The sequence below is a fragment of the Necator americanus genome, chromosome III (genome assembly GCF_031761385.1).
Source record: "Necator americanus strain Aroian chromosome III, whole genome shotgun sequence".
NCBI classification, from domain to species: domain Eukaryota; kingdom Metazoa; phylum Nematoda; class Chromadorea; order Rhabditida; family Ancylostomatidae; genus Necator; species Necator americanus.
The window spans coordinates 29,590,969-29,616,650 of record NC_087373.1 but is presented as its reverse complement, the minus strand read 5'-3'; the positions used below and the strand labels follow the sequence as shown (position 1 = coordinate 29,616,650).

The 25,682-nt window shown below is 43.4% G+C and overlaps 14 protein-coding genes across 16 annotated transcripts; 5 read left to right on the top strand and 9 right to left on the bottom strand.

Moving 5' to 3' along the window:
* Nucleotides 1-33: 33 nt before the first annotated feature.
* Nucleotides 34-528, top strand: RB195_011368 (uncharacterized protein; the record flags this gene model as incomplete). Its single annotated transcript, XM_064192742.1, has 1 exon — nt 34-528. One exon carries the CDS (start codon nt 34-36, stop codon nt 526-528), a length of 495 nt encoding a protein of 164 aa, XP_064050325.1.
* Nucleotides 529-800: 272 nt separating this feature from the next.
* RB195_011367 (uncharacterized protein) lies at nt 801-1,729 on the top strand (the record flags this gene model as incomplete). Of its 2 annotated transcripts, none has more annotated exons than XM_064192740.1 (2): nt 801-1,361; nt 1,427-1,729. In XM_064192740.1, 2 exons carry the CDS (start codon nt 801-803, stop codon nt 1,727-1,729), a joined length of 864 nt encoding a protein of 287 aa, XP_064050323.1. The 2 variants fall into 2 exon arrangements, with proteins under 2 accessions (XP_064050323.1, XP_064050324.1); XM_064192741.1 differs by having other exon boundaries at nt 801-1,367.
* A 181-nt stretch (nt 1,730-1,910) lies between these two features.
* Nucleotides 1,911-2,264, top strand: RB195_011366 (uncharacterized protein; the record flags this gene model as incomplete). Its single annotated transcript, XM_064192739.1, has 1 exon — nt 1,911-2,264. One exon carries the CDS (start codon nt 1,911-1,913, stop codon nt 2,262-2,264), a length of 354 nt encoding a protein of 117 aa, XP_064050322.1.
* A 1,302-nt stretch (nt 2,265-3,566) lies between these two features.
* Nucleotides 3,567-4,253, top strand: RB195_011365 (uncharacterized protein; the record flags this gene model as incomplete). The annotated part of the gene is made up of 1 exon (XM_064192738.1): nt 3,567-4,253. One exon carries the CDS (start codon nt 3,567-3,569, stop codon nt 4,251-4,253), a length of 687 nt encoding a protein of 228 aa, XP_064050321.1.
* Nucleotides 4,254-4,306: 53 nt separating this feature from the next.
* Nucleotides 4,307-4,528, top strand: RB195_011364 (uncharacterized protein; the record flags this gene model as incomplete). Its single annotated transcript, XM_064192737.1, has 1 exon — nt 4,307-4,528. The coding sequence occupies one exon, from the start codon at nt 4,307-4,309 to the stop codon at nt 4,526-4,528; it is 222 nt and encodes a 73-aa protein (XP_064050320.1).
* A 219-nt stretch (nt 4,529-4,747) lies between these two features.
* On the bottom strand, nt 4,748-10,064 carry RB195_011362 (uncharacterized protein; the record flags this gene model as incomplete). The annotated part of the gene is made up of 9 exons (XM_064192735.1): nt 4,748-4,860; nt 4,926-5,016; nt 6,157-6,256; nt 6,325-6,428; nt 7,012-7,104; nt 7,150-7,261; nt 8,567-8,606; nt 8,660-8,724; nt 9,976-10,064. The coding sequence occupies 9 exons, from the start codon at nt 10,062-10,064 to the stop codon at nt 4,748-4,750; spliced, it is 807 nt and encodes a 268-aa protein (XP_064050318.1).
* Nucleotides 6,645-6,956, bottom strand: RB195_011363 (uncharacterized protein; the record flags this gene model as incomplete). Its single annotated transcript, XM_064192736.1, has 1 exon — nt 6,645-6,956. The coding sequence occupies one exon, from the start codon at nt 6,954-6,956 to the stop codon at nt 6,645-6,647; it is 312 nt and encodes a 103-aa protein (XP_064050319.1).
* Nucleotides 10,065-12,166: 2,102 nt separating the features above from the next.
* On the bottom strand, nt 12,167-12,550 carry RB195_011361 (uncharacterized protein; the record flags this gene model as incomplete). Its single annotated transcript, XM_013447263.2, has 1 exon — nt 12,167-12,550. The coding sequence occupies one exon, from the start codon at nt 12,548-12,550 to the stop codon at nt 12,167-12,169; it is 384 nt and encodes a 127-aa protein (XP_013302717.2).
* A 1,467-nt stretch (nt 12,551-14,017) lies between these two features.
* RB195_011360 (uncharacterized protein) lies at nt 14,018-14,969 on the bottom strand (the record flags this gene model as incomplete). Of its 2 annotated transcripts, XM_064192734.1 has the most annotated exons (2): nt 14,018-14,611; nt 14,808-14,969. In XM_064192734.1, the coding sequence occupies 2 exons, from the start codon at nt 14,967-14,969 to the stop codon at nt 14,018-14,020; spliced, it is 756 nt and encodes a 251-aa protein (XP_064050316.1). The 2 variants fall into 2 exon arrangements, with proteins under 2 accessions (XP_064050316.1, XP_064050317.1); XM_064192733.1 differs by lacking the exon at nt 14,018-14,611 and having other exon boundaries at nt 14,685-14,969.
* Nucleotides 14,970-15,922: 953 nt separating this feature from the next.
* RB195_011359 (uncharacterized protein) lies at nt 15,923-16,222 on the bottom strand (the record flags this gene model as incomplete). The annotated part of the gene is made up of 1 exon (XM_064192732.1): nt 15,923-16,222. The coding sequence occupies one exon, from the start codon at nt 16,220-16,222 to the stop codon at nt 15,923-15,925; it is 300 nt and encodes a 99-aa protein (XP_064050315.1).
* On the bottom strand, nt 15,923-16,908 carry RB195_011358 (uncharacterized protein; the record flags this gene model as incomplete). Its single annotated transcript, XM_064192731.1, has 3 exons — nt 15,923-16,253; nt 16,373-16,536; nt 16,780-16,908. 3 exons carry the CDS (start codon nt 16,906-16,908, stop codon nt 15,923-15,925), a joined length of 624 nt encoding a protein of 207 aa, XP_064050314.1.
* A 163-nt stretch (nt 16,909-17,071) lies between these two features.
* RB195_011357 (uncharacterized protein) lies at nt 17,072-17,662 on the bottom strand (the record flags this gene model as incomplete). Its single annotated transcript, XM_064192730.1, has 1 exon — nt 17,072-17,662. The coding sequence occupies one exon, from the start codon at nt 17,660-17,662 to the stop codon at nt 17,072-17,074; it is 591 nt and encodes a 196-aa protein (XP_064050313.1).
* A 95-nt stretch (nt 17,663-17,757) lies between these two features.
* Nucleotides 17,758-18,567, bottom strand: RB195_011356 (uncharacterized protein; the record flags this gene model as incomplete). The annotated part of the gene is made up of 1 exon (XM_064192729.1): nt 17,758-18,567. One exon carries the CDS (start codon nt 18,565-18,567, stop codon nt 17,758-17,760), a length of 810 nt encoding a protein of 269 aa, XP_064050312.1.
* Nucleotides 18,568-20,585: 2,018 nt separating this feature from the next.
* RB195_011355 (uncharacterized protein) lies at nt 20,586-23,154 on the bottom strand (the record flags this gene model as incomplete). Its single annotated transcript, XM_064192728.1, has 6 exons — nt 20,586-20,722; nt 20,777-20,869; nt 21,657-21,670; nt 21,830-21,891; nt 22,762-22,848; nt 23,032-23,154. 6 exons carry the CDS (start codon nt 23,152-23,154, stop codon nt 20,586-20,588), a joined length of 516 nt encoding a protein of 171 aa, XP_064050311.1.
* Nucleotides 23,155-25,682: the final 2,528 nt, after the last annotated feature.

Below are 25,682 nucleotides of genomic sequence, written 5' to 3'. Positions count from 1 at the left end.
AGCGGCGGTCGTTAAACCCAAATAGATTTCTGGATGTTACGCCGACGAGATCGCCGACTTCTGCAGGATTCAAAAGTCATCCCTACAGACCATGTCGCTGCCCAACACCATCTGCTCGTTATGGACTTGAAAATCTCCCGTCCAAGGAAGAGACATCCAAGAACTGAAACACAGCGCATCAAATGGTGGAATCTGAAAGATCGAAAAGAGATATTTTTTGCCTCCGTGGCTCCATCTGCACTTCCCCACCCTACTCGTAGTGTGGAGGAAATGTGGTCGTCTATTTCCAGCGTTATGCGCTTGACCGCGGAGAACACTCTGGGAAAGACGACTCTAGGTAAGCCCAAGGCACAAAAGGCTACGTGGTTTTGGAACGAGGAGGTTCAGGCGGCAATTCGTGAGAAGAAGTCCAAGTATAAGCTCTGGTGGAGGACGCGTCAGCCTGAAGATCGGGGTGCTTACCTAGCGGTGAAGAGGGAGGTCAAGGCAGTCTCCAAGGCGAAGTCGGACCACTACAAGGCTGTGTAGGACATGCTTGATACCAGAGAAGGTGAGCGGGCAGTGTATCGTTTAGTCAGAGCGCGTCATCGCTCAACGTTGGATATGGAGCACACCAAGATCGTTAAGGGAGCTGATGGAGCCGTTCTGCGCCGCTCTGGTCAGATCCCTGAGAGGTGGCGAGAGTACTACAAGTACTTGTGTAACGAAGAGTTCTGCAATTCTCCGATCCCAACTATTCCCAGCGTCGAGGGTCCTGTCGTCCTGTTACTGCCGTCGATGTCAGTGCTGCCCTCGCAATAATGAAGTCGAACAAGGCAACCGGTCCCGATGACATACCTGCTGATATCTGGAAGCTGCTAGGAGATCGAGGGTCCATGTGGCTCGCAACTCTATTTAACAAGATCGTTGCAGAAGGACGGACTCCAGACGTTTGGCAAACTTCCGTGACCGTGCCTGTCTGGAAAGGGAAAGGAGACATTGCTGACTGCACCTCGTACAGGCCTATACGACTGCTGTGCCATACGATGAAGGTTTTTGAGCGTGTCCTGGAAGCTCGTCTGAGGAAAATTGTTAGCGTTTCACTCAACCAGTGCGGTTTTGTGAAGGACTGCAGCACTATAGATGCTATCCATGCTGTCCGAATCCTCCTGGAGAAACATCGAGAGAAGAACCGCAGTGTGCATCTTGCTTTTCTCGATCTCGAGAAAGCTTTCGACCGTGTCCCACATGAGCTGTTATGGATGTCCATGAGGTCGCATAGAGTACCAGAAGAATATGTGCGTTGGGCAAAGCTGCTTTATGCGAAGCCTACCAGCGTTGTCCGATGTGCTGCTGGAACAAGCAGGCCACTCCCTGTAGAAGTAGGGGTTCACCAGAGTTCATCCCACCCTTGCTGTTCATACTGTGCATGGACACGATAATGAAGGAAATCGAGAAGCAGCACCCGTGGACTCTACTCTTTGCCGATGATGTCATGCTCGCGTCGGAGTCTCGAGGTAATCTTCAGAAACAAGTACAGTCTTGGAAGGATCGGTTGCAGAAATATGGATTGCGCCTCAACACATCAAAAACTGAGTACATGGAGTGCGGACCAAGGATAGAGGATGGTTCAATTCGTGTCGATGGCACCGAATTAAACAAGGTGAACTGTTTCAAGTACCTTGGATCCAAAGTGACTTCCACAGGCCACATTGATCAAGAAGGTCGAGCACGTGTTAATGCGGCATAGATGAAATGGAAAATGGCAACAGGCGTACCGTGCGACAGGAAAGTCCCTGTTCGACTGAAGTCGAAGATTTACATTTTACAATTTTTTTTCGAAGATTTACAGGACGGTTGTGCGTCCTGTTGCCCTTTACGGATGCGAGTGCTGGCCGACGACGAAAGCTTTGGAATGAGTGTTACACGCTATGGAGATGCGGATGTTAAGGTGGACAATAGGTGTAACGCTAAAAGAGAAAGTATCCAACGACACTATGCGCTCCATCTTCGGCGTCGTCCCGATAACTGAGAAGATGAAGGAGGCCCGACTGAGATGGTTTGGTCACGTCTTGCGGCGAGAGGAAGATTCTGTTGCCAAAACCGCTCTGAAGCTCGACGTTTCAGGAGTGAGGCCGCGCGGGAGGCCAAAGATTCGCTGGTTAGACCGTGTGAAGCTGGATATAACAGATTCGCGTTTATGTACGGCTGATGCAATGGATAGAACCAAATGGAAGACAAGAAGCAGAAAGGCGGACCCTGCAACAACGCGGGACAAACGCTAGGAAGAAGAAGAAGAAGAAGAAGAAGAAGAAATTTCTGTACAGAGTCATAGATTAAGGAAAACCAGGTGGTCTCGCGCTCCTCTCCGTGGTCCCTGTAAAAAAGAGGGCCCGGATGCCCCTGTTTTTTTTTACGATGGCTTGCATTGCAACGCGCCACCGTTGTGCACGCGAAGCGTCAACGTGTGATCTTTCGAGGATTACTAAAATCTCCTCACCAACCTATTCAAGTTTAGCTAATGAAGAGACTGATAAGGGGAACTGAACGAGTACATGGATGAGCGCTCTAATGCATCTCGCAGGAACAAACGCGATTCCCATGTCGTTTCTTATGAAGATCACGCAGAGATGAGCGGAACAGCCAATGGATGAGTAGCTTGCCGCAAACTAAGACCCCCTATAGAATCTTTCCATGGGAAATCCAATAACGAGTCAAATTCATGGTATGCCGCCTTTGAAGGTGGGAACTGCTTATTAAATATGATTACTTGTAACTGGGTGGAAAATCAGATAATTTTGAAAAGATGAAGGTTATAATGTTTTGCATTGATCATATCACGATATTGACAGTGTTGGGATACCTCTCCACGAACAGATGTTGGTAAGGGTGCAGTTCACGAGTATGAGCGTCATCGCACTCAATCCTTTCTAGTAGTCCAGTAAAAACTCTCTGGCGTATCAATCCGCTTGGTATGTGCCAACGCGTTCGGTTGCAATTCGGAATCATTCCGATTTTGTGGGTCTTGAGAACTCATGTCGGCCTATAGAGTGAGCGGAGATTCGTCCTCCGACAAGGTCTTCCAAGCTGAGATGGAGTTCAAAACATCCGACATTTCGGCTTCTCGGAATCGGAAACCTAGCCAAGAATAAGCCACTGCTAAGATTCAGCACCGTCTTGGCAAAATGTCGCGAGGTGGTTCCATGATCTATTTAGGTAGGGCGATGACCTGTAGTGAAAGCTAAGCTCGCCGTGGCAGGGCTCCTTAGTTGGGAAGTCTTTCTGCCACTCCGGCATAGTCACTGCCTCAGTACCCTGCACATTGGGCCCTCCCGTCTCAGACATCGGACAGTATGGCGACCGGTGAGAGGCGATCAAATCTTAGGTTGCTCAGGACGTCATTGATTCTGGACCAAGGCGACACACGCACGACTCGCCATGGAGACTGTCACAAACTGTGCACTTACAACGCGAGAACAGTGTCCACACACGCTGGCCTGTATGCCCTTCTCGGAGCTGCAGAGCGTATCAAATTTCACGTGATCGCTCTGCAGGAGATCAAGCGCAGAAGGAGCTACTTATGACAGATGAATGACGGTACACTCGTCATTCGTGGAGAGAAGGTTCCATCGCAAAATGTAGGCGGTGTTGGTTTTGTTGTTCACCCATCTGTCGTGCATCTGGTCGACTTTCACGAGATCCTGTCACCTCGTCTTGCCAGTCTTCGCCTCCGCCCTCTGCGCCAAAAACCCATCAGTATCACCAACTGCTACTCACCAACATCAGCAGCTGATGAATCCGAATTGGACGCGTTTTACGAGGAGTTGGAGGAAGTAATCCGCAACGAGAAATTCTTCTACAAATTCGTTGTCGGAGACTTCAACGCAGAACTAAGAAAGGCCACAGAAGAGGAATACAGGATTGGAACATTTGGACTAGGGGACCGGAATGAGAATGGCAATCGTCCCGCCGGGCTGTTGTCCGCCGCTCGCCCTTTTTATGGGAACTCTCTTTTCATGAAGAAAGATAATCGTCGGTGGACATGGGAATGCTCCAATGGCGTTACTAGTGCGGAGATCGACCACGTACTCACCAACCGGAGGTGGTGTCTACTTGACGCCTCAGTAGTACAATCCTTTTGTAGTGGTTCTGATCAACGTCTCCTTCGTGCGAAAATACGACTTAGCCACACGATTGAAAAGAACATCTGCTATCGGCAACGAAGGAGAAAAAAGGTCTACGACGATTGCATACTCGAGGACTCTTTGAATTGAACGAAGCAAGGAAGAGAATAGGTCTGCGAATAAACAGAAAGAAGACACAGTTCATGAAGAACGTCTACTGCGAGGGCGGAAGAGTACAACTTGAGGGCTCTCAAATCGTGGAAACTTCGTCATACGTATATCTCCGACGTTCTATGAACATGGAAAACGACTTGAAAGAAGAACTGAATAGAAGAATGAGAGCAGCATGGGCAGCATTCGCACCCGTCAGGGAAGCTACAGACCAACTGACGGACCAAGATCTCCGTGCTCATCTGTTTGAGTAGACAGTTCTTCCAGTGCTCTGTTACGTAGCGGAGACGTGGACAGACACAGCTGCCGCGTCTAGGAAGCTACTTACTACCCACAGAGCCTCTGAGAGATGTCTTCTGAAGTGTAACCAGCGCACACAACACCTAGTCGGTTTTCGCGGCTACGACTCAAGAGGAGTGTCCCGTATTCGCGACCCAGCGGAATATATATCGAAAGCAAAACAGATGGGCCGGTCACATCTTGACAAGAATCGACGATGGATGGACCAAAAGAACGCTAGAGTAGATCCCAAGAGATGCTAAACGCCCTTGAGGAAGACCGTCAACGAGATGGGATGACGTGTTCGCTACACGGATGGACCAGCTGACAGCTCAGCTGGATAGGCTCAAGGACCTCGTCAATGTCACTCACAAAACTTGAGAACATCTTGCATGACAATGGCGAGGGAACAAAACGAGTGGAAGAGATGCTGGGGCTCGCACGTCCAGTGAAGACGGGCCATCTAAACATCTAAGTAAGTAAGTAAGTAAGTATCTTTCATTATGGAGATGGAATGCGATTACGCACATACCAGTTGCTGCTTCCGATTACTGGAAGTATTTTTAAAGTTGTTAGCTAAACTTCTTGGCTCTTCCTTTTGAAAATTAAGCAGGAATTCCTATGTGTTTGGGCTTACTAATCGTGTATATGTGGTTCGTCGCCAACCGCAGGTTTTGCGGATGTGATTCTTGCAGAACACATACCGTAGCAGGACCAAAGTAAACCACGTTTCTCTTTGATTTCTTCCGTTTGACGCACTTAGATGCGTGTTTTGTACTAGGACCTTTTTGGCTGTGTAGCTTGGCCGGAAACACTGACCGAGGATATTTTCGTTGATTGGTTTACGGCAACATTTTGTTTTTGGGCTTCCTGCAGAAATATCGATATACACATCAAAAAATGGAAAGGAATCGTCTTCTGATTTTTCTTTTGTAAGTTTGCTGTCCTCAGCCTGTTGATCCACTAATCCGAAACATCTATCTGATTTGGAGTGGAATAGCTGAGGAATCAGTAAGCAATGTATCTACAGTAAATAAATGATCGCAATTGTAACAAAGATGTTTGTATCGGTTCAGATGTTGTTGTATGTACCTTTTCGAGAATTTTAACAGAATAACTCGCCCGAAAACGAAGATGTTGTTCAAAGGGTCGCAGACAAATGTAATCTATTTATATAAGAACCTCGGACCTTATACAAAAAGTACGCTGACAAGTTCAACGAAGTGTGACATTCCATAGCAAATATGTATTTAATGGAAAATAGTGAAAAGTGAAAGCGTTAATAGTGAAAAGCAGTTTTTCGCTGTTTTTCTTATTTACACGGTAAAAACAACCTTTCATTTTACAGTCGGAAGATTAAAATAACCATAACTGCACCTGCACTGACTGAGCGCATGAGCAGAATGCAAATTCTTCATGTGTTCTCTATGTTTGACTGGATTTCTTGGTTATTATGGAGCAGAATCCCTTGCGAGTATAAGTTGGATCAATTAGAATGTAAGGTATGTATATTCAAACTAATTATAGTCTTGTTGTGTCTGCTGACTTCAGTCGTCTTGTTTTTGATCATAAATGATTTTACACTGTAAATAACATGACTCACACTTTCGCATTCACTTGCTGAAATAATTTGCTTCTTTTTCACACGAAAAAATGTGTAGCCTAACACAGCAGCCAAAATAAGAATAACAGCACTACACTTTCTAAAAGTAATGGAACTTATAGCTTAAAAACAAAAATCTGAACATGAAGATGAAGAAGCACCACTCACAATACATCTAGAGGAATACTACTACATTCAAAGTCATTGCAAAATTCGAGCGTTCCACAACCAAAAACAATAACTTCTGGCTTTGTGCCATTTATAAATACTAGCTGAAAAATAATGTATCAAAGTAGTTCACAACCTATATAAACTGTGACGTTTATACTTTGAGGAAAACTACAAACTCATCCATGAAACCAACACCTCGTACGATTTCTACACATTCAGATAATTTGACCTCTTCAATAATTCAACTGGTGCTCATAAAGCGTAACGACGATAAAATACTCGGCGTTTATCAATTTTTGGGAAGCTGTAGTCGTTTTTCAGCACATCGCCCAAATAACAGAACTCATCCACGATAGATTGTCCGACCATCCTGATTCCCGTCGTTTCCTTGCATTTATCAGGATAGGGTTGCGAACCGTAGGCAACAGCTGATTCCGACGCAAATTCTTCTGCAAGTTCGCGCAGTTTAGGGCGAATATCACTACGTCGTCGGCGTTCTTGAGATCAACTGAGAGACGTCCAAATGGTGCAAGAACCATATCAACGGGAGGTTCTTTGCGCGATACAGAAAGACTTCCGCGACATCCTCTTCTCTTACTCCAGTTTCCACATCGGTCGATGAGGTACATACAGATTGTTTTCGATTTTTTTCCTCCGAAATTTCATGGTGGGACCCTCGCTCACTTCCACATCTCGAGCTGGTACCAAATGCACAAACGCTTGCGCAATTACATCGTAATTCATTTCACTTTCTGCCGACGGCGGCAATGTGCCACTCTGGAGCAAATGATAAAAAAAAACTTCACCCAAACAGAAATGTACCTCATTGAGATAGGCATCATTAGTGGAGTTGATTTCAATAATGCATTTCTTAAGATCGTTGTGATTTATGTTGAAATATGTGTGATCCCAATAGTAATAGTGACCATTAAATCTTAAAAGATGAACTTTGGTCCTTAAATAATAGCTTCTGAAACTAATATTCCACAAAATACTGAAGTGTTTGTAAAGTGTCCTTCTGAAATAGTGCTCATCTCATAACAAAACGTCAAAAGGATTGAAGGCATTCGTTACTGCATCACAGTAGAGGGGTGGATGTAGTGCAGCGGCTGGAGGTTCCGATTCTTGCACGATCGATCGGAGGTTCGAATCCGCACTAGCGCTCACCAAGCCTTTCATCCCTCCGGGGTGGGTAAATTCGTAACAGACTTGTTTGGGAGGATAAAAACACTGACTTGACACATCGGCTAGCCACCACAAGTCATTGTATGGGCCAGTTACGCGTTCGTAAAACCTTAGACGATTCTGAATTGAAGCGAACGTGGGGACGCATCCCAAGCGGATTAACGCCAGAAACTTTGTCCTTTATCCTTTTATCACAGTAGAAAAGGATCTTACTTACGCAAATTTAGATTCTACTTATAAATTTAGTGGAAAAGATTTCCATGCCACATTTTCAGCATGAAATCTACTCTTTCTTACAGTGTTGAAATTAGCGATCCTTTCCACATTAGGTATTTGAGCTTATTATTTCTTGAAAAAAAATGTAAAGCCATTGTTATAAGATGTTCTCAAGCTTCGAAAGTGACGTTACGAGCTTTCCAACCCGTCGCGAAATCAAAACTTTCTATCCCGTCACCGCAAAATACGTCATCAAAACTTTGAAAAAAGGTTGAACTTAGGATCTTATCCTACGACTCCGAATTAACAGTACGTGGAACACCAGATGGGTCTTGGATCAGTGCCAAAAGTCCAGAAATTAACAAAAAGGATGCATTTTGCGATTACAAGCGAACTAGCAGGACCTCTGCAAGTTTCACCTTCGGAGTGAGCCGCTAGGGTTTCTTCCGAGAGCTCTTTTGATTGATAGATGTGCTACGAGGTGATCTGCTACGTTAGCATTTCAGCATTTGAGGTGAGCGTTAGCCAGCCAGCCGGTAGTTATGTTTTTCATTGAGTGTGTGCACCGTCTAAATGCTCTCTGAGGATGATGAGGCGATGGAGGAGAGGATAAATCACTCATGACTTCCACGTTCCCAAGCTCTGACGAGGGCGGTAACGACGAAACGTTAACTGTTAATGGAGATCAATTACAATCTCGGCTTTCGTTCAAAAGAAACATCAGATTATGCTTCACCAAATCAATGATTATCCTATGAATTTTTTCACTGAATCTGTAGCCTCAGAAAAAAAAGTTTCCGAATTTTTTTCTCGTTCGGCCGACCAACACTAAACTCACATAACTGGAGCCGCTGCATCTTCGATTATTAGTTGGCCACCTGAAGATCGAATGAAAAATCTGACGAGAAGATGCAGAACACAGTATCTTTACCTGATGATATCACATTATTTGAAAGAACGTCTTTGGTTGGAGTCAAGAACAGATTTGTAATGTGTCTGAAAGCAATGACTATAAGTTAAAAATTCAACTTTGACAACATTTTGAGTGATTTTAAACTCGGTTTTTGGTGAATATTCGTTAAAAATTCTCTCACTACATTACCATGGAAGTGGTGCCTACTAACATTGTTGAAGCTTTTATATTCACCTCTAGCAGCAAGCTAGCTACGTAAACAATTCTCCTGAGAAAACCAAGAGGGAAGTAATTAGGAGTGAGTTCCACAGCCAACATAACTAACAAAAGGAGCTTCTAAAGTATGGTATAATAGAACGAGATCCTGTCAGAAATCCTCAAGTGTCTGTAGAAACCAGCTGTTCTTTCTAGCCATTTCCGCCCCTACTCATTCCTGATTCTACCGCAGATGACATTTTATAGCTCAAAGATAGCATATTATGAAATTGGCTGAGATTGTTTGGATCTTTGTAGAAGAAAATTGAGTAGCAGGTTTAGATTACGAGCAAGGGCGTAGCTACGCTCAGTTACCTCCTGTCGTACTGAAAAACGACGTGAAGATGGCCCTAGTGTACGAATTTTCCCTACGAAGCACCTTATAACGTCACCTTTTTAGAAGCTCCTGCTTCCTCAGAACTGGTTTCAATTGATTAGGATTCTGAGGAAACCTCGTTAAAGGCATTATCTTACGAATCTGAGGCACGAATTCCAGGTGGAGTATTCGTGTATGGGATCGTAGATTATGTGGAGAAGGGTGATCCCGTCCATCTCTTCCTAATTGCTGTAAAAAACAATACGGCTTCGAGTGTTCCGGCGCGCTATTTCCTACAACGGGTTCGATTGGAGCGCACCAGCATTGTACACGCGCAGCATCTTCCGGACCGTTTTTCATGGCAATTAGGAAGAAATGGACGGAATCATCCCCTCTCCATAATTTACTATCCCGTAAACGAATACTCCACCTGAAATCCGCACCACCTCAGATTCGTGGGGTGATGCCTTTAATTAACCTTGTCCAGTCCACAGACGCGGCGTATGCACCTTAGTTGCGTACTATAATGTGCCTTACGGAAAATTCGTAGAGGAAGACCGTAGCGTACGCCATTCTTCTCCAGGTAGGAAATAGCGTGGCCCCGTTCATTCCCGTAATCTACACTCTCCACCCCATCTTCTGCTGGAGAGATACCGTCAATTTTGTAGTATGCTGCCTTTAATTGGAGAAGTACTCAAAACATAACGTGCATTGCGCTATGCTCCTGTTTTGTTAAGCTTCAGAAATTTTCTAACTTACTCACTCTGGATCCTGATCACTTGTTTTCAGCATGTTTACGTCCGTTCCTATCCAAATAAGCAGAAACGAAATAATTAGTAGGAACGGGCTCATAAAATCGAAGTAGACATTAATATTCGTTTGAGTTTCTGTAAGGAAAAATTGGTGTTTTTGCAGTAGGCGATGACTGGAGATAGAACATTGCAAAGCAGCTAGCAACTGTGAATAACGTACATAATACAGAACTCTCAAATTTACTATATCATTTTATTTTAAGGAAGGGGAGAAAATAATCCAGCTAGGAACTCAAAAATACTCACAGATTACATACTTATTTGAACAATATTTACGTTATAGTACTTGATATTTAATATTGTTGCTTATTTTTATTATTATGCATTTTATATTTTTATATTTTTTATTTAGGGCGGATGTGGTGTAGCGGTTAAAGGTTCCGCTTCCTGCACTATGGATCGGAGGTTCGAATCCGCCCTAGTGCTCACCAAGCCTTTCATCTCTCCGGGGTCTATAAATTGGTACCAGACTTGCCTGGGAGGATGAAAACACTGACTTGACACATCGGCTAGCCTCCGCAAGTCATTTTATGGGCCAGTTACACGTTCGTAAACCTCAAACAATTCTGAATTGAAGTGAACGTGGGGGCACATCCCAGGCGGATTGATCAATGCCAGACACTCTATCCTTTGTCCTTTTATATTATTTATTTATTGCTAGTTCTCCTTGTATGCATAGGAATAAATAAAATCTTCTAAAAAAAAGACACTAGCAAAACATACACCAACATATCACACATTGAGAAATTTTCTCTTCTTTTTTCCTTCACTCTTTCCCTCCTCATTTTTTTCTCTATATTTTAAGTCTGAGCAGAAGTTTTTTACTTGTCCTTTTTGAAGAAGATTACGGTTAATCAAACAAAATTTATAAAAAAAAAGATAAAAATAAAAAAATCAGGGAAGTAGAACTTTCGTTAAATTCAGCAGAGCACTTCATTTTACAATCAATCGCTGAGTAGCATAACAAAAGTGCAATGCTACTCAGCGATTGACTTTTCTTTGTTACAGATGAAGTAAGAAATTTTTTTATTGTTGATATGTTTTAATGTGTGTTTAAAATGAAGAAAATCGAATGCAGGTGCTAAATGTCTTGAACTGAAAACACTGGGTGTCAAGGTCCCCAATTAAATTCAACTATACTGTAGATAAAGAAACGCAATTTACATGCAAGAATCCTTAATGGCAGAAGAATTTGTGAGGAAAGATTTCTGGAAGAATAAGAGAAAAGAAAAGAGAGAATGAGCGAAAAAAATGTTGCTTATGAAGTTAGCTGAGCAACGAATAAATCCTATATGCTCGGCTACAACCTGAGCTTTGCATACCTGTAGAGAAACATCAAAAATCCAACTGGTTTAGCCGTCAACAACACAGAACTCGTGGTATGCAGTAATTCTTTACAGAAGTATGAGAAAATACCTACATACGACACCGCTACTAACTCCTGTCTCAAAATCCATCGCAAACCGTCGCAATTCTTAGAAGGCAAAATTAAATTTTGAGAATATCATTCGAAAGTAAATGAGCTGCTGATTTCAAATATTCCTCAAGAATTCAGTTTTGACAAAAGCGGTGGCTTGAAATTAATCAAAGTTTCGGCAACCTTCGAAAATTACTTTCACACCTCCGCAATCCTGCCATCGGCATATCTGGCGGAAACATCTCTGTGGAAGAAGGAGGAGTTTATAGGATTTGCGCTAATTTCTCAAAATTATACGAAACGTTTATTATATTCGTAATCAGGACGTTGATGTCTCTGTGACGCGGAATCGCCAAAGAAGTCGTTCAGCTGAGGTGTGAGGTAACTGGCGAAGCATGCCTGGCCCGCGGTAACCATTCCAATTATAGAATATCGCCTGCTATTATGTGCGGAAAGGCTGTCGTTGGTGGTTCAGTGTACTGCGACAATTCTCTGTGTTCCTTCGGGCTACACACGACACCAGTTGATAAAACGTTTTATGTGCAACACCTCAAACTTGGGTAATTAAACCAAAGGTAAACATAAAATATAAACAGAGTGAAGAAATACTAAGTAAGGAAAAAGGAACAACATAAAAATTAATACAAAAGGCTTAAGAAGGCAAGTGGGCCTATCTTCGTTTCTCTTCTGAGAATCTAAATAAGAGTGGTTCCTGAGGAGAAAAGTTAAAGGGCGTAGTGTGGTTCCACCTGCGCTCGAGCCTGTGGTACTTCCCGTTCCACCTGTTCTGCAGCCATGTCTTCTTCACTCTGTTCGTCCTGTTCATACTCGACTCCACCCTCGTCCTCGCCGACTTCATCCATAACTTCTGGGGCATTCCCGTCATTCCTCTCCCCTTCCTCTTGTTCCTTTTTCTTTTTTGCTTCAATGTGGGGTGCTGGTTCTTGCTCAAGTGACACTTGCCGTTTTTGCTGTTCAGTGGTTCGTCTTGTTGGAACTCGCTGTCTGTATTCTCTCCGGATTCTTCGAAAGCCTGGGTGGGTTGCGTCCGCGTCGTCAGTTCGATCTGTGTTGATTGGTCGCATTGTTCGGTTGGGAGAGTTTGGCATTCCGCGTCCCCGGAGGGGGTTTCTGTCTGAGTCTCCATGTCGATGCTCGGCATGGTCTGCCCCCTGCCCCTGTTCTGGATCGCTGTCCCGAGTGTTAAGATCAGTTGTTGTTTTGCTATTTCGATGTGGTCATGAAGGAGATGACTGTTGTCAATAATGATCTTCTTCGTATCATCGGCGTCTGAGTGGGACTGTATTATTACCTTCAAAGTTTGCGCTATCTGTTCTTCTAGGGGTTCCTGTTCGAGCTGACCCATCATGCTCGTTTCGTGGATATAGTTCGCCACTCTATCGCGGTTCCGATCAAGCACTTGCAGTTCGTCTGCGATGCGCCTCTCCAGGAAGTCTTCATCCAGTTGCATGGGGTTGTAAGCTGGCATTCGGATTAACTCGTTCCACCAATCTTGAGTCGTAGATCTGAGGGCCACAAGTATTGGTGGTATAGTAAATAGTGTTCTCAGCTGCGTCCTGCTGAACTGTAGTTCCATCTTTATCTTATCGCCCCACAGGCCGAGGTAGTACTCCTTGCTCACGCGCTGGAACCTAGATAGGGTGTTCCTGTGGGTCAGAGATTGTACTTGCTCTACAAAGTTAGTCAAGGATGATGAAGTGACATCCAATTGTAATACAACCGTAATGATCTGATCACGTAGTTTGTCGGCGTTCGGTAGGAAGTGGAGAGCAGTCTGGAGTTGCTGCAATTGATTCCACACATCCTCTTCGAACTCGGGATCATCCCGATGCGAATCTGGTCACTGTTATTATGGCTCGTCCTGCTGGGGGACTCGTCTTGGTGAGCTTCTTCCCTGAGGTGAGAACTCGTTCTGAAACATGAAATTTTCAGCGTTACGAGTTTCTGCGACATGTGTGGGGCATTTTCTTTTCTGATGTCTAAGTGTACAAGTTCTACATGCGCTGCTAGCGTTTTGAGAGGAAATTTCACGTTCAAATTGTCAGTGTCGTGTGCAGAGTATTCACCGTGCGCTTTTTTCGTTAGAACCTTGGGTATGAGTTGGAGGGTATAATGATGTTGGCTCTGCGTTTGGCTCCGATATTCTATTCCTAGATCGTGTTCCGCTCTCTGCGTCCAGCACGTACCGCTAGATGTCTCGCATCGCGGTTGTCTCAGTTTCTTGTTTTCTTGCACTTTTTGTGTCCTCGCGTGGTCGTGTAACGTGATTTGTGGTGGTAATTTCAGCAGTAGTTGGTTCGACCGTGTCTCACACAGTTTGTATGATCTGTCCGTGTGCATTTCAGATTTCTGTTTCATCGAGGTCTGAATGAGAATGCCGTTTAATATACACGTCATCTGACTCTGAGACGTTTTTTTGGCTGTAATTTGGTCCGATCAAGGCCAGAAACATGAGGTGGAAAAGAAACCATCTTGTTGGGAGGGGTTTCGCGTTTCTTGTGGAGGTCGTCGCTACCGTTTTTTCTGTGTAGTTTACTGGTCGGTGTGGACGGAGATTATATCTTGCCGTAGTTTCCTTCGCGGTTGTTTGATCGTCTTGCTCCATCCTCGTTTCCCTCCCGCTCACTGGATCCGGGGTTCGAGGAGTGGGCGGAGATTTCGAGTGGTGTTATTAAGTTTACTGGGCGTCGGATCTTCCAATGTGTGGATGTGATAAGTTCCATTTCTCGTATGGACTTATCTGAACCTCTGTGGGTGCCCGTTATTCTAGCCATTCTCCACTCATTTCTCGGTAAGATTGGGTCGCAAACGAGCACGACGTCCCCGATCTTCGGGCCTTGCTGACCGTGTTCTTGATTCGTCAGCCATGTCTTATGTTTTTCTCGTAAACTTGTGAGGTATTGGTCTTGCCAAATTTTCCAGAATTTCGCCGTGGCTTCGCAGGAAGATTTCAGTGCCGTGTTCACTTTTTGCCGTGTTTGGAGTGTGCGTAGTTCATCTGGTGGCAAGTAATCTGTGTCGTCGTCGGTGGGTTCGACGAGTCGTTCATGTGGGAATGTGATATTGATGTCGCGTTGAAGGAAATCCACTGGTCTTATTGACGTTAAATCCTCTTGTGTTCTCCTGTTGCGGATTGGTAGGTTAGTGGCCTGGAGTTAAGGCAAGCTTCGATCTCGGTAAGTACTGTGTTTAAGCTGCTTCCGGATCTTTGGGCTGAACCTCTCAAGCCTTGTAGAGGGCGTGTTTGATGGATTTGATCAGCCGTTCGTAAAAACCGCCTTGCCATGGAGCATATGGAGTGATGTGCTTCCATCGAATCTCTTTATCCGCTAGGGTCTGTTCTACTTCTTCGTTCAGTTGTGGCTCTTTTGTTCTGCTTTTCAGAATGGATGACGTCAATATGAACGTGGGTGCGTTATCGTATGTGATTGACGTGGGTAGTCCATGCCTTGCCACGAAGCGACGTAACGCGTTGATAAACTCTACCGTGCTCATGTTTTCTAGCATTTCTAGGTGTATCAGCCGTGTAACTGTGCAGATAAATATACATCCGTAATAACGTTGATTTTCTGCAGCATTTGACGTAAGAGGTAAGTCGAAAAAGTCCACGCCGATGTGTTGGAAAACTCTGCTTTGAAGCACGCGTCGTGGTGGTAGGTCTGTGCTCTCCGTATACGGATATGGGGGAGCATTGAAGCGTCGGCACTTCGCGCACTGCTGCACTAGCTTCCTAGTTTGTTGGCGTATCTTTTGTATCCAGTACGTCTGACGCACCGTAGCAATAGTGTGTTCTATTCCTTGATGATATCTTCAGTGGGCATCTTGGATGATTAGGAAGGCTAGTCTTGTGTTAGGCGCAATGAAGATTGGTGATTTTGCGTGTGCCGAGTGCTGCAGCCGTCTTCGTGAACGCCATATGCCACCTTCGTCCTTAAACAGGCGTAATGAGTTGTCCACGGATTTCTTGTAGTCTCTTGACAAGTATAAATGTTGGTGGTCGCGTATGAGTCTCAGTCGGGCTGTGAGTATATCTTCAGCTGTCAACCGTGTGGACCACGTAATACGTTGGAGCTCTGGGATGTTTCGGTATATCCGGTTCCTCGTTTGTTCCGATGAGGGCTGCAACAGCTTTTTGAGGAAGACTAGTGTTCTAGCTCTATCGAGAACTTGCGTGGGAATATCACTTCGAAATTATCAACGTTGCTCGCTAGGCTCTTCCATTGTTTTGAGACTGGCTCTGGTAACTGAGTGTCCCACACAAATTTTTGTTTCCATAATTGTTGTTGGAAATGTTTCGCAGGTGTAAGTGAAGGAACTAACCATTCCAAGGGGTTGTATATGGATGCGATTTGTCGTGCGATCAATCTTTTGGTAACGACTTCGTTGCACGGAAATGAGCTTCTCATCTTGAGACAGTCTCTTGGCGCGTCCCACGCGATGCCGAGTACTTTCAGTGTTGTTTATTTGGCAATCGCCTGCTGTGGAAGGAGTTTCTGTGGTGAATCCGTGTTGGCCAGGAACTCGCGCAGATTCATGTTCATGTCCTTGAAGATCTGTCGTGTCGCTATGGCTTTTTGTCTTAATTCTTCGTTATCATGTGCGCCGAGTATCAAGTTGTCGACGTATAAATTGTCTCGAATTTCTTGTGCTAGTTTCTTGTCTTCTACTGCGTTCTGAAGGTGGTACTGTACTGTGCCTGCGAGGGGAAACGGTGATACGTTAAGTCCGAATGTCACTCTGGTGAAGCGGAATGTGATCATATTGTTTTCTGTGACCAGCGACTCGAGGTCTCTTAAGAACACAAGAACCGTGTGGCGTCTCGGTCTTGCTCATGTAGGCGTACTTGCAGAAATGCTTTTTCTACATCAGATACGTAAGTTGGTATTCGAAATCAGATTAGTAGACCATACAGTTCTGGAAGAATAAGTGGTCCTTGATAAAGAATGTCGTTGAGGGAAGGACATTCTCTATAGTGTGACGATGCGTCGAAGACGATTCTGAGTTTTGTCGTCTCCTTATGCGGAGTTAAAACCGGTAGATGTGGGATGTAATGGAAAATATTTCCTTTTTTAATCTGAATAGAATTTTGTTCATTGGGAATTTCTTCAATTAACCCTAACTTCTACTGGTCCCGAAGAGTGTTATCATAATTTTTCAGGAGGTCTGCGTTGTTCCGTAGCATGTTAATTACGCTGTGAATTCTCTTCACTGCTATATTTCTGTTGTTTGGTAAAGGAGGGTGGTTGTCTTTGTACGGAAGCCGTACGTAGTAGCCGTCTTCTCGACGTTCTATTGTCTCGTTAAAGTAATCCGTTACCTTCTGGTTTACCGCCTCTTTCTCCGCGTTTTTTGTCCCTGTGAACTTGCATATTCCGGCTGAGTCCATTGTCCAGTATTTGTCCCAACGCTTTAGTTCCTCTTCAAAGTCGTTGGCGACTGTGTTCATGGTGAGTGTGTTTATGTTCCTCATGGCTTGTTGTGTCTTCATACTCTTAGGTAATTGCTGTTTTCCCGATAGCACCCGAGTTTGGATAGAATGAGTTGTAAGCCTGATGGAAGTGTGAAACGCGGAAGCGGTGTGTCTAATAGACTCCATAGTTGGTCACACCCTAGTAAGATCTGCGGGGTGTTCTCGTGTTGTTGTGTTGTCTTACGAACTCACGGTCCTCTGTGCCAAGGTGAACAGTGTGTCCTTTCCCTGTAAGTACCGGAGTTGTGCAGAGTTGCACTGCGTGCCTTCTCCCGTCATTGTTCCAAAGCTCTAGCTGGGCTGTTCCACAGTGTGCTGGTGTGGGTTTTTCTGTGTCGAAGGAGTACATTAGAAATTCTTGTTGTTTTGCACACTCCAGTCCCAAGTCGTCCGCAAGACGTTGGCTAGTGAACGACTGGTCGGCTCCGGTGTCAAAGAAGATCTCTACCTCTTTCCATAGTTTGTTTGGTTCATCCCAAACTTTTGCTACACCGATTAATAGCAGGACGTGATGATTGCCCTTATCACGTTCTGCGTTATGAAGTACTGTTGTGCTAGGACATGTCTCGGAGATGATGTCTGTGAAATCCGTAGCATGCGTCTGTACGGGATTGGCTCGAGCTATTTTCTTTTCTGGTTTCTGTCTGTTTAGTTTAGTAGTGATTGCGTGTAGCTTCTGAGGTTGTGGTAGTGTCTGTTCTACCCCGTCTCGTGGTGGTTTCTGAGTCATGGGTCCTTTCGCCTCTGTCGCGTTGGGGCCCTTCGCATATCTTGGACAGATGGTATGATGGTGTTTCTGTCCATTGCAATTCCTGCATCCCTTGCTTATATACATTCTGCGAGGAAGTGTCCTTCTCTCCCGCAATTCAAGCATTTGTTGCTGTTAAGCAGGAATGTTCGTCGATCTGATGGATTTGACATTCGATTACAATCAACTGATTTGTGTGTGTTGGAGTTGCAAAGCATACAACACTGCTGTGATGTTGATGGTGGAATCTTTTGACAACGACTCCTTAAATATTTGTCTGATTGATAAGTGGGTGTTGCATCCTCTCGCTCATTTCTATCTACCATTTCGTTGATTCTTTTTTCGGTGGAAATAAGATTGTCAAGGATTGACAATGTGCGACTCATATTCCAATCGCTTTCTTGTGTATTCTGCGCGACGTACTCTTGTAATGCTTGACGCTGCAGAGTGGTTGAGAACTTGGCGAGAATTTTCTGCGAGAGGTAGGATCCGTCGAGATTGACCCTTAGTTCTTGTAGCTGTGTGATGATCGGAATGATCGTTTCTAGAAGGCGTCTCTGTGCTTTGATGTTCTTTGATTCAGCTTTTGCCGTTTCTAGACGCGTTTGTAGATTCCCGATGAGAGCTGTCTCATTGCCGTATTTAGAGTGTAAGAGGTCAACTGCATGATCATAATTTGACTCAGTGATGGGATAATGGCGTATAAGCTCTCGGGCTTCTCCTCTCAGAGTGTTGACAAGATAGTTGAATTTCTGAAGCTTCGTCAAAGGTTGTTGATGTACATTGGCTTCGAACAGTGTCCAGAAATTTGAAAATTCCCAGATTTTTCCCGTAAACGTTGGTATAGGGATAGCTGGGAGTTTTGGAATTTGTGCTGCAGTTCTCATTTGTACTATTGTTGTTTCTTCCTGACTGGGTCCTAATAGTTGCCTCTCTATGTTGATTATTCGTTCTTGTGCTCGCTCCAACACTGCGTGAGCTTTGTCTAACTACTGCGTCACTTGCTTATCGTTTTCTTCCGTGAGTAATTCTTGAAGATCATCTAGTGCGGACGTGAAGTTATTTAGGGCATCTGTGACGAGCTGCTTCGTTGCTGACAGTTCAAAGGAGGATCTGTGGAGTTTTTGTATTGATGTTTGGTCTATGCGAACTTCATCTGGCTGCGTTGGGGATTGCTCGTCAAGAAGCCGCGTTAAGCAATTGCAGTATCGAGTTAAAAGCTCTTTGTGTGAGCGTAGTGTAGCCGGGCCTGACATCTTTTCCCCTATGTCTACGATTAGTTATGGGACGTGTTGGTATTCGTTAAGTTGTCTGTGTCTGCGTATCGCGTAGTATCGTATTGAAGGGGCAGAATAATCAGCGTTTGCAAACAAATAATCCAGTAGAATTGCGTAAAATAAAAATGCAATAGGAAATCCGTGATACAAGAGGTCCAATGTACTCAAGATTATCAGTATACTGCGAAATTATCAAAAATCTTGAGCATTAATTGATCCAATTCCGTACCTGCGGGTTCGGACGTCGGGAACGTAGTGGGCCGATGCACCATGTACGGAAAGGCTGTCGTTGGTGGTTCAGTGTACTGCGACAATTCTCTGTGTTCCTTCGGGCTACACACGACACCAGTTGATAAAAAGTTTTATGTGCAACACCTCAAACTTGGGTAATTAAACCAAAAGTAATGATAAACAAAAGAATGAACAGAGTCAAGAAATACTAAGTAAGGAAAAAGAAACAACATAAAAAGGAATACAAAAGGCTTAAGAAGGCAAGTGGGCCTATCTTCGTTTTTCTTCTGAGAATCTAAATAAGAGTGGTTCCTGAGGAGAAAAGTTAAAGGGCGTAGTGCCCGGGGGTCTTTGGATACCATTGGGTTGCGGGCTCTGCGATAAAAACTCGCGGACGTTCCGCGATAATATTATAAGTGGGCGGAGTCAAGGTTGAAATTTTATAGGTTGGTTTTTTTTTGTAAGGTTTGTAAATCGAAGTAAATTTGATATCATTCGTAAGAGCGCCTATCTGCAAGAAAAACTTCAAGTACGGAAAAAATTCATAAAGGCTGCAAAAATCTGGGTTTCGTGAAAACAGTTGAAATTTTCTCCCTTTGGTCACTCGAAAAACACGACTAGCTCTATTTATGTTTTCTTGTAATGCCAACGAGGTTTAGGTGAAACTTTTTATTGACCTGACGTTTCGACAAACTCGCCATTTTCAAAGGCCTGAAAATGGTTCTAGGTCTTTGATACCATGCATATCCCATCAAACTCCTCCTCTCTTCTCGCCAAGCATCAATATTGTTCCAAGTACACCACGCAAGACCTTCAAAAGGAAAACAACTGACTAGTTCCACCGACTAGCGGAGTTGGTAAACCACCGCGTTCTTAAAGATTGTCACCAAGGCGAAGGAGATCTACGCACTGTGCAGTATCCTTAAGTACTGGTGTCTGGACAACGTTAAGGAACTGCATGTGGGGCAATCTTATAGCTCACAGAGTGTTACGAAGAAGTCATTGGTAATTGATAAGCACTCATTTTTGTTATTCTTGGGCGGATTCCTGACGGAAATCCAGAATCCAATGCCTTCCTAGCAGGTATTTCTTTCTCGTGCGCTAATATCGTACATTTTACTTCGAACTCATTTCCATCATGCTTATCATTTTTGTGGCGCCATAACGGTGTCATCGAACTCGCTCGCCTTTTACCAGCCAAATGTTCCTTGATACGCACGTTCAGCATCCTTCTAGCTTGTCCAATATAAACATATAAATAAATATAAATTGCGCGTTAGGCATTCTATTACGTAAATAACTCCTATGTCCGTGCAATCACCGGCCTTACCGAATGGATAAACCACGCAACATTCTGACACGCATTGCCCATCGTAGAATCTATTGCGAACTAACTGTCACTTGATGCTGTCGTTCGGGATGTTCGCCAACACAACATCATCTTGCGGCTGTGCTCGCAGAAGAGTCCGGTGTATAGCAGCAGTTAACGAGTCAGAGACGACGGGTCCACTGGCGTCGAGTTGATGCCTCGACGCTAGAAAGCCATAATAGATTAATAGCGTTAGATTGGTGCACCGGCGCTAGATACCTATAGAAGGGGTTGCGACGGGTCCAATGGATGGCTGTAATATGGGCTGCGACGGGTCCAACGGCGTCCAGTTGGTCCGCCGGCGCCAGATACCTATAAAATAGTGTGCGACGGGTCCAGCGGCGTCGAATTCCTGTGTCGTGGTGTACAAGTATCGCACAGTTACTTCGTGTGCATGTCGCAAAACGTAAATGTCGTGTCGCAAATGGGACCTTGCAAACGTTCCATAGTCGTATCCACTTTCCGCGTTGCTTTTCACCTTTATGACTCCTCCGTTCTTCAGAAAGTGGAAACACGAATGCTAACTGCTGCTTATATAGTAGCCAACTGTTTACATGATCTGATGTGGAACGCTACTTTTATCAGTAAGATGATGTCATTCACTTCATTTTACGTGCTAAAACATCATTCCGTGATAAATGTCTGTAATAAGAAACAAGATTGAAACCTATACTTTGAATAATGATTCCAAATCACGTCTATATTACATTGGTATCGAAGAAGTGCTTAAAGGTAAAGTTTGAATGTTCTCCAAATGTAGAACTGACTCTTTTACAAAGAAAACTATGAAATCTTCGGCCTAAATTTCCTTTAAGAAAAAGAAGAAAACGTTTTCAGAAAGTCGCAATTCTAATTTTACAGAAAATATCACTATTATTAGTTTGTTTTTATTAATCAGTGATGAGGAGCGGAGGGAACACTACAGAAAGTCTGAAGTCCGGCTTTAGCCGGACGTTCATACTGGTTCACTGCGGTTCACCTTGACTTTACAGAACTATATTTAATGTTCCAAAAACACAGTGAGAACAGTTTTATTTATTTGTTGCAGTTTGTATTTTCAGAACACTTCTCCATCTTTATCCTCTATACCAAGGGAGACCCATATCTCCATCCCTGTAATTTGCATTTTACAACTAAAGCAAACAACTCACCTTCTGTCTACAAATATCTACTGATGGAATAAATAAGAAAATACTATTTGAATTAATTATTTAATTTGTTGGCAAAATCTTGACGGTTTTTCTCTACGAGAAAGAAGAAAGAATTGCTTACGGTATGTAGGAGACAGCGAGAGAAGACAGGAGCAGGAACGTCACAATTGCGAAGATTTTCATCTAAAAAAAACAAACAAGTAACGTAAAGTTTGTTAAAATCTCAATCACTGCTTTTTTTTGAAATTTTTCTCCGCGTTAGATAGCTGTGCCACTCTTCATAGCTCCAAAGTAAACTACGAAATGTTTTAAACTCTAGGTGATCTCCGTAAAGTCCACTAGATCCACTAATGCGAGACTTCAAAACTTTGCAGAGTATCTTTCTGTACGAATTTTACTAGTATGCTTATATATTGCATCAATATACAAATAAAAATGAGTGGAAGTTGCAATCATTTCGTTTTTAACTCATAGATTCCTAGTCTTCACTAACAAACAAAACAATTCGCCACGATACGTTTCTGGATCCTACTCAAGGAAGTTCTTCGAAAATACTGAATTCTTGTACAATAGACCGTTTCCCACGATTTAGGTTTGCCTATAAACCAATGTTGTTGTGGTACGCAAACATCACTGGATTCAAAAGAGTCAGAAATTGGGCTTGGAGCTCGAGGAAGGATCATCATCGAAAGAAAATTTTTAAAAAAATGTCCGTTAAGACACTTAGCGAACACGTCCAGAAAAATAGTCGCTTGCTGCAATGAGGAATGGAGAAAAAGTGCGGAGAAAGCCGCTTGTGCTGTTTTGTACTTGGATTTGCTGTGATAAATGGATTTTTAAAAGCATTTAATGGAGCGTATGGTGTTCGAAAACGAATACATGCTCCCGGTCTGTGTCTCAATGATATGCACTCATTGAAATGCCATCAACAACTGAGCAGCTATGCTGTTTCACATTCAGTGCTTTGTGCTTTGCTCCAGGGCGAACAACTTCGGAAATTCGCTAGGTAAAGACTGATTTGAATAGCTCCTACCCGCTCTGAAGAGCACCTACCTGCTCAAAACCAGCAGCTGTGTCACTCCCTATGCCACTGCACCTGTCGACATGACATGAAATACATATAGATTCAAATCTATACTCCTGTAACATCATATTATACATACATCTCATTTATATTATACATACATCTCACGTACCAACACATATTCTCCTACAAAAATCCCGGAAAGATCCTTGCAGCTGACGAAAATAAAAAATCTTCTCAAAACCAAAAGTACTTGCGCTATCACTTGAAGTGAAAAATGGACCATTACCGTAATTTACATCCCCAGTGGCTCGAAGAGGTAGCTGGAGTGCGGATGACCCATTCGCTGCTGCTGTGACGTTTACACATGCACCGTTCAGCATTAGCTTTGGCACTACACATAAGCTGAGAAACAGTGCCATTCAGCTACTAGTTTCATTTGTTTTAGCAATATATAGGTAATACAACCACGGTACTTTTTATTAACAGCTGCGTATCCAGAAATTGGCGGGTTCTCCAGTAAATAGGAGTTAGGCTGTAGTTCACGAACATAACCGTGACCACGCTCAGTTCGACCTAGTAATCCACAATAAAGTAAAAGGATAAAGCGTCTGGCGTTAATCAATCCGCTTGGGATGCGCCCCCACGTTCACTTCAATTCAGAATCGTTTGAGGTTCACGAACGTGGAACTGGCCTATACAATGACTTGCGGTGACTAGCCGATGTGTGAAGTCAGTGCTTTTATCCTCCCAGACGGGTCTGCTACCAATTTATCGAGCCCGGAGGGATGAAGGGCTTGGTGAGCACTAGGGCGGATTCGAACCTCCGATCGATCGATTGTGCAGGAAGCGGAGATCTAACCGCTACGCCACACCCGCCCTAATCCACAATAATACACAATAAGGTGTGTGAATTAGGCTTTAATAATGTTCCAACTTATTACTGTTAGTAGAGCGAAAAATCCGCAACACATGACCGATCGAACTGATGGTCTGGATTTTACAGTTTATGTGAGTTATATTCCTTGGATTCCGGACGTTGGTGTTTGATTTTAATTAATTATGATAGATAATTTTGATGAGTTAACTTAGATTTTTTGCAACCCAATCTTCGAAGAGACGAGATCACACGAGGCTAATCAACTATTCTTCTGGATTACAAAGTGATGTTGGGCCAGATTACTTTATATTCACTAGCTGTGCTACCTATTCCAACACAATGGATTTTGGGACCTTTGATTGCACCAGTTTCCATCTTTAATTGCGTCTGTGTTGAATATCAAGTGCCTTTCAGAAATAGATCCGCACTTTGACAGCACGCCACATTTCCTTAATGCTTGTAAAATTTCATGCTAAATTTGAAGAATGCTAAACAGTAGAGAATAATCAAAAATCTAACAGAACATTGGGAGCAAAATGTTTTCCAATTGGGGCCGAAAAAGGTGTGTATTTAGCGTTTTTCTCGGGTTTATACCAATCCTTGCACTTGGTATATGAGATGTATTCTGGATTGCTCCCAGCATTGCTGTCTTGATGCACTGCACCCACTGCAAAGCCGTCTGTTAGACATTCACTAACAGATTCTGTTGACTTTTATTGAAGTATAAAATGAATGCGGAGCTTTTAAGAGCACGGTTCTGTTGAAATTTCGTTGGGGTCCGACACTTCTCGTTTTCATTCATAATGATCAGTATGGTTCTAAAACTGCTGACTTTTACAATTTTTCAGCTTAGTTCCGAGTGTTGTTCCTTGTTCGTGAAAACTGGTTTTGTTTTGTTTGCTTAAAAAGTCCTTTTTCCCGCGAATTCCTGGACCTACTCGAACACCAAGAAAAACCAGTCTCCCCTTTTCCGAAAAGGTTGCCTGGCAATCGTTTTCCTTCTGTTAACACAGCAAGATCACCGTTTGTAAGTCGTATGCCCTGTCCAATGCAGTTTTCATGCCTTGTATTGTGCCGATCCCCATTAAAGTCCTTGTTATTCGTTCCTCTAAAAAACAGTTCAAAGCCAGTAAAGCTTCTTTTAATGGCATGTTTTAAGATTTATTACAAGGAATCAGGTTCGTCGCACTTTAAGACTTTGCCTACTCATAGAGGTACTACAAGTGGAGTTAAGTTGGAGATATTAGTTCTTATTGTACAGCAGAAGCTCAGTTTGACATTTTATAAGCAAGTAACTTTGTTATTTTCATTGCATCAAAGCAGTAAATGCTTCTTGCGGTACAGTACTCATGATCGTTCAAAAGTTTTGCACTTTCTCGTTACATCCAACACATCCAACAGGAGGTCGTCAGTTTCTTATGTCATTGCACTGCACAATTTTTTCGGCTCCACGCACTGCTGCGCCATTTTGCCTCAGCCAATGTATTTCATATTTGCATTTTCTGCCTTTTAATGTAATCTTCCTACTTTATAACTTTGCATTTTGCGGAGTTGGAGCTGCTGCTTCGGACGTCCCGCAGCCTACTGACGATGACGAGTGAGTGCTTCTTACGATTTCGATACTCTACAGCAGCAGCGAACCCTCTTTTTCACACAGCCGAGGTCTAGATTTCATTTTTAGGTGGTTTTTCTCTTGATAGGCAATCCAGAAAGTTTTGTGTTTCGTGGGAGAACATCTAGAAAATAGATGGAATTAAACTCAAAGAAAAACCAATAAGATAATAGTAACAATTTTTGTTTTTCCAAGAGAAAAAAAGAAATGAATCATATTTTCGACATATTATTACTCATCATTTTTGCTTTCTTCAGATCTATATGAAGTGGAAAGAAAATTTTCATTTGGACCTTCCAGAGTGAGGATTTTGTAGTATTTCTTTGCTTACAACATTAAGAACCTTTTTTTTTTTTGCTTTCTCAACAGGTCACTATTTCATATCAGTCACGGGAACTAGCATTTCTTGATTATTACAAAAAAAAGGAACTCTGTGGAACTTCTTTTATTTCATAATT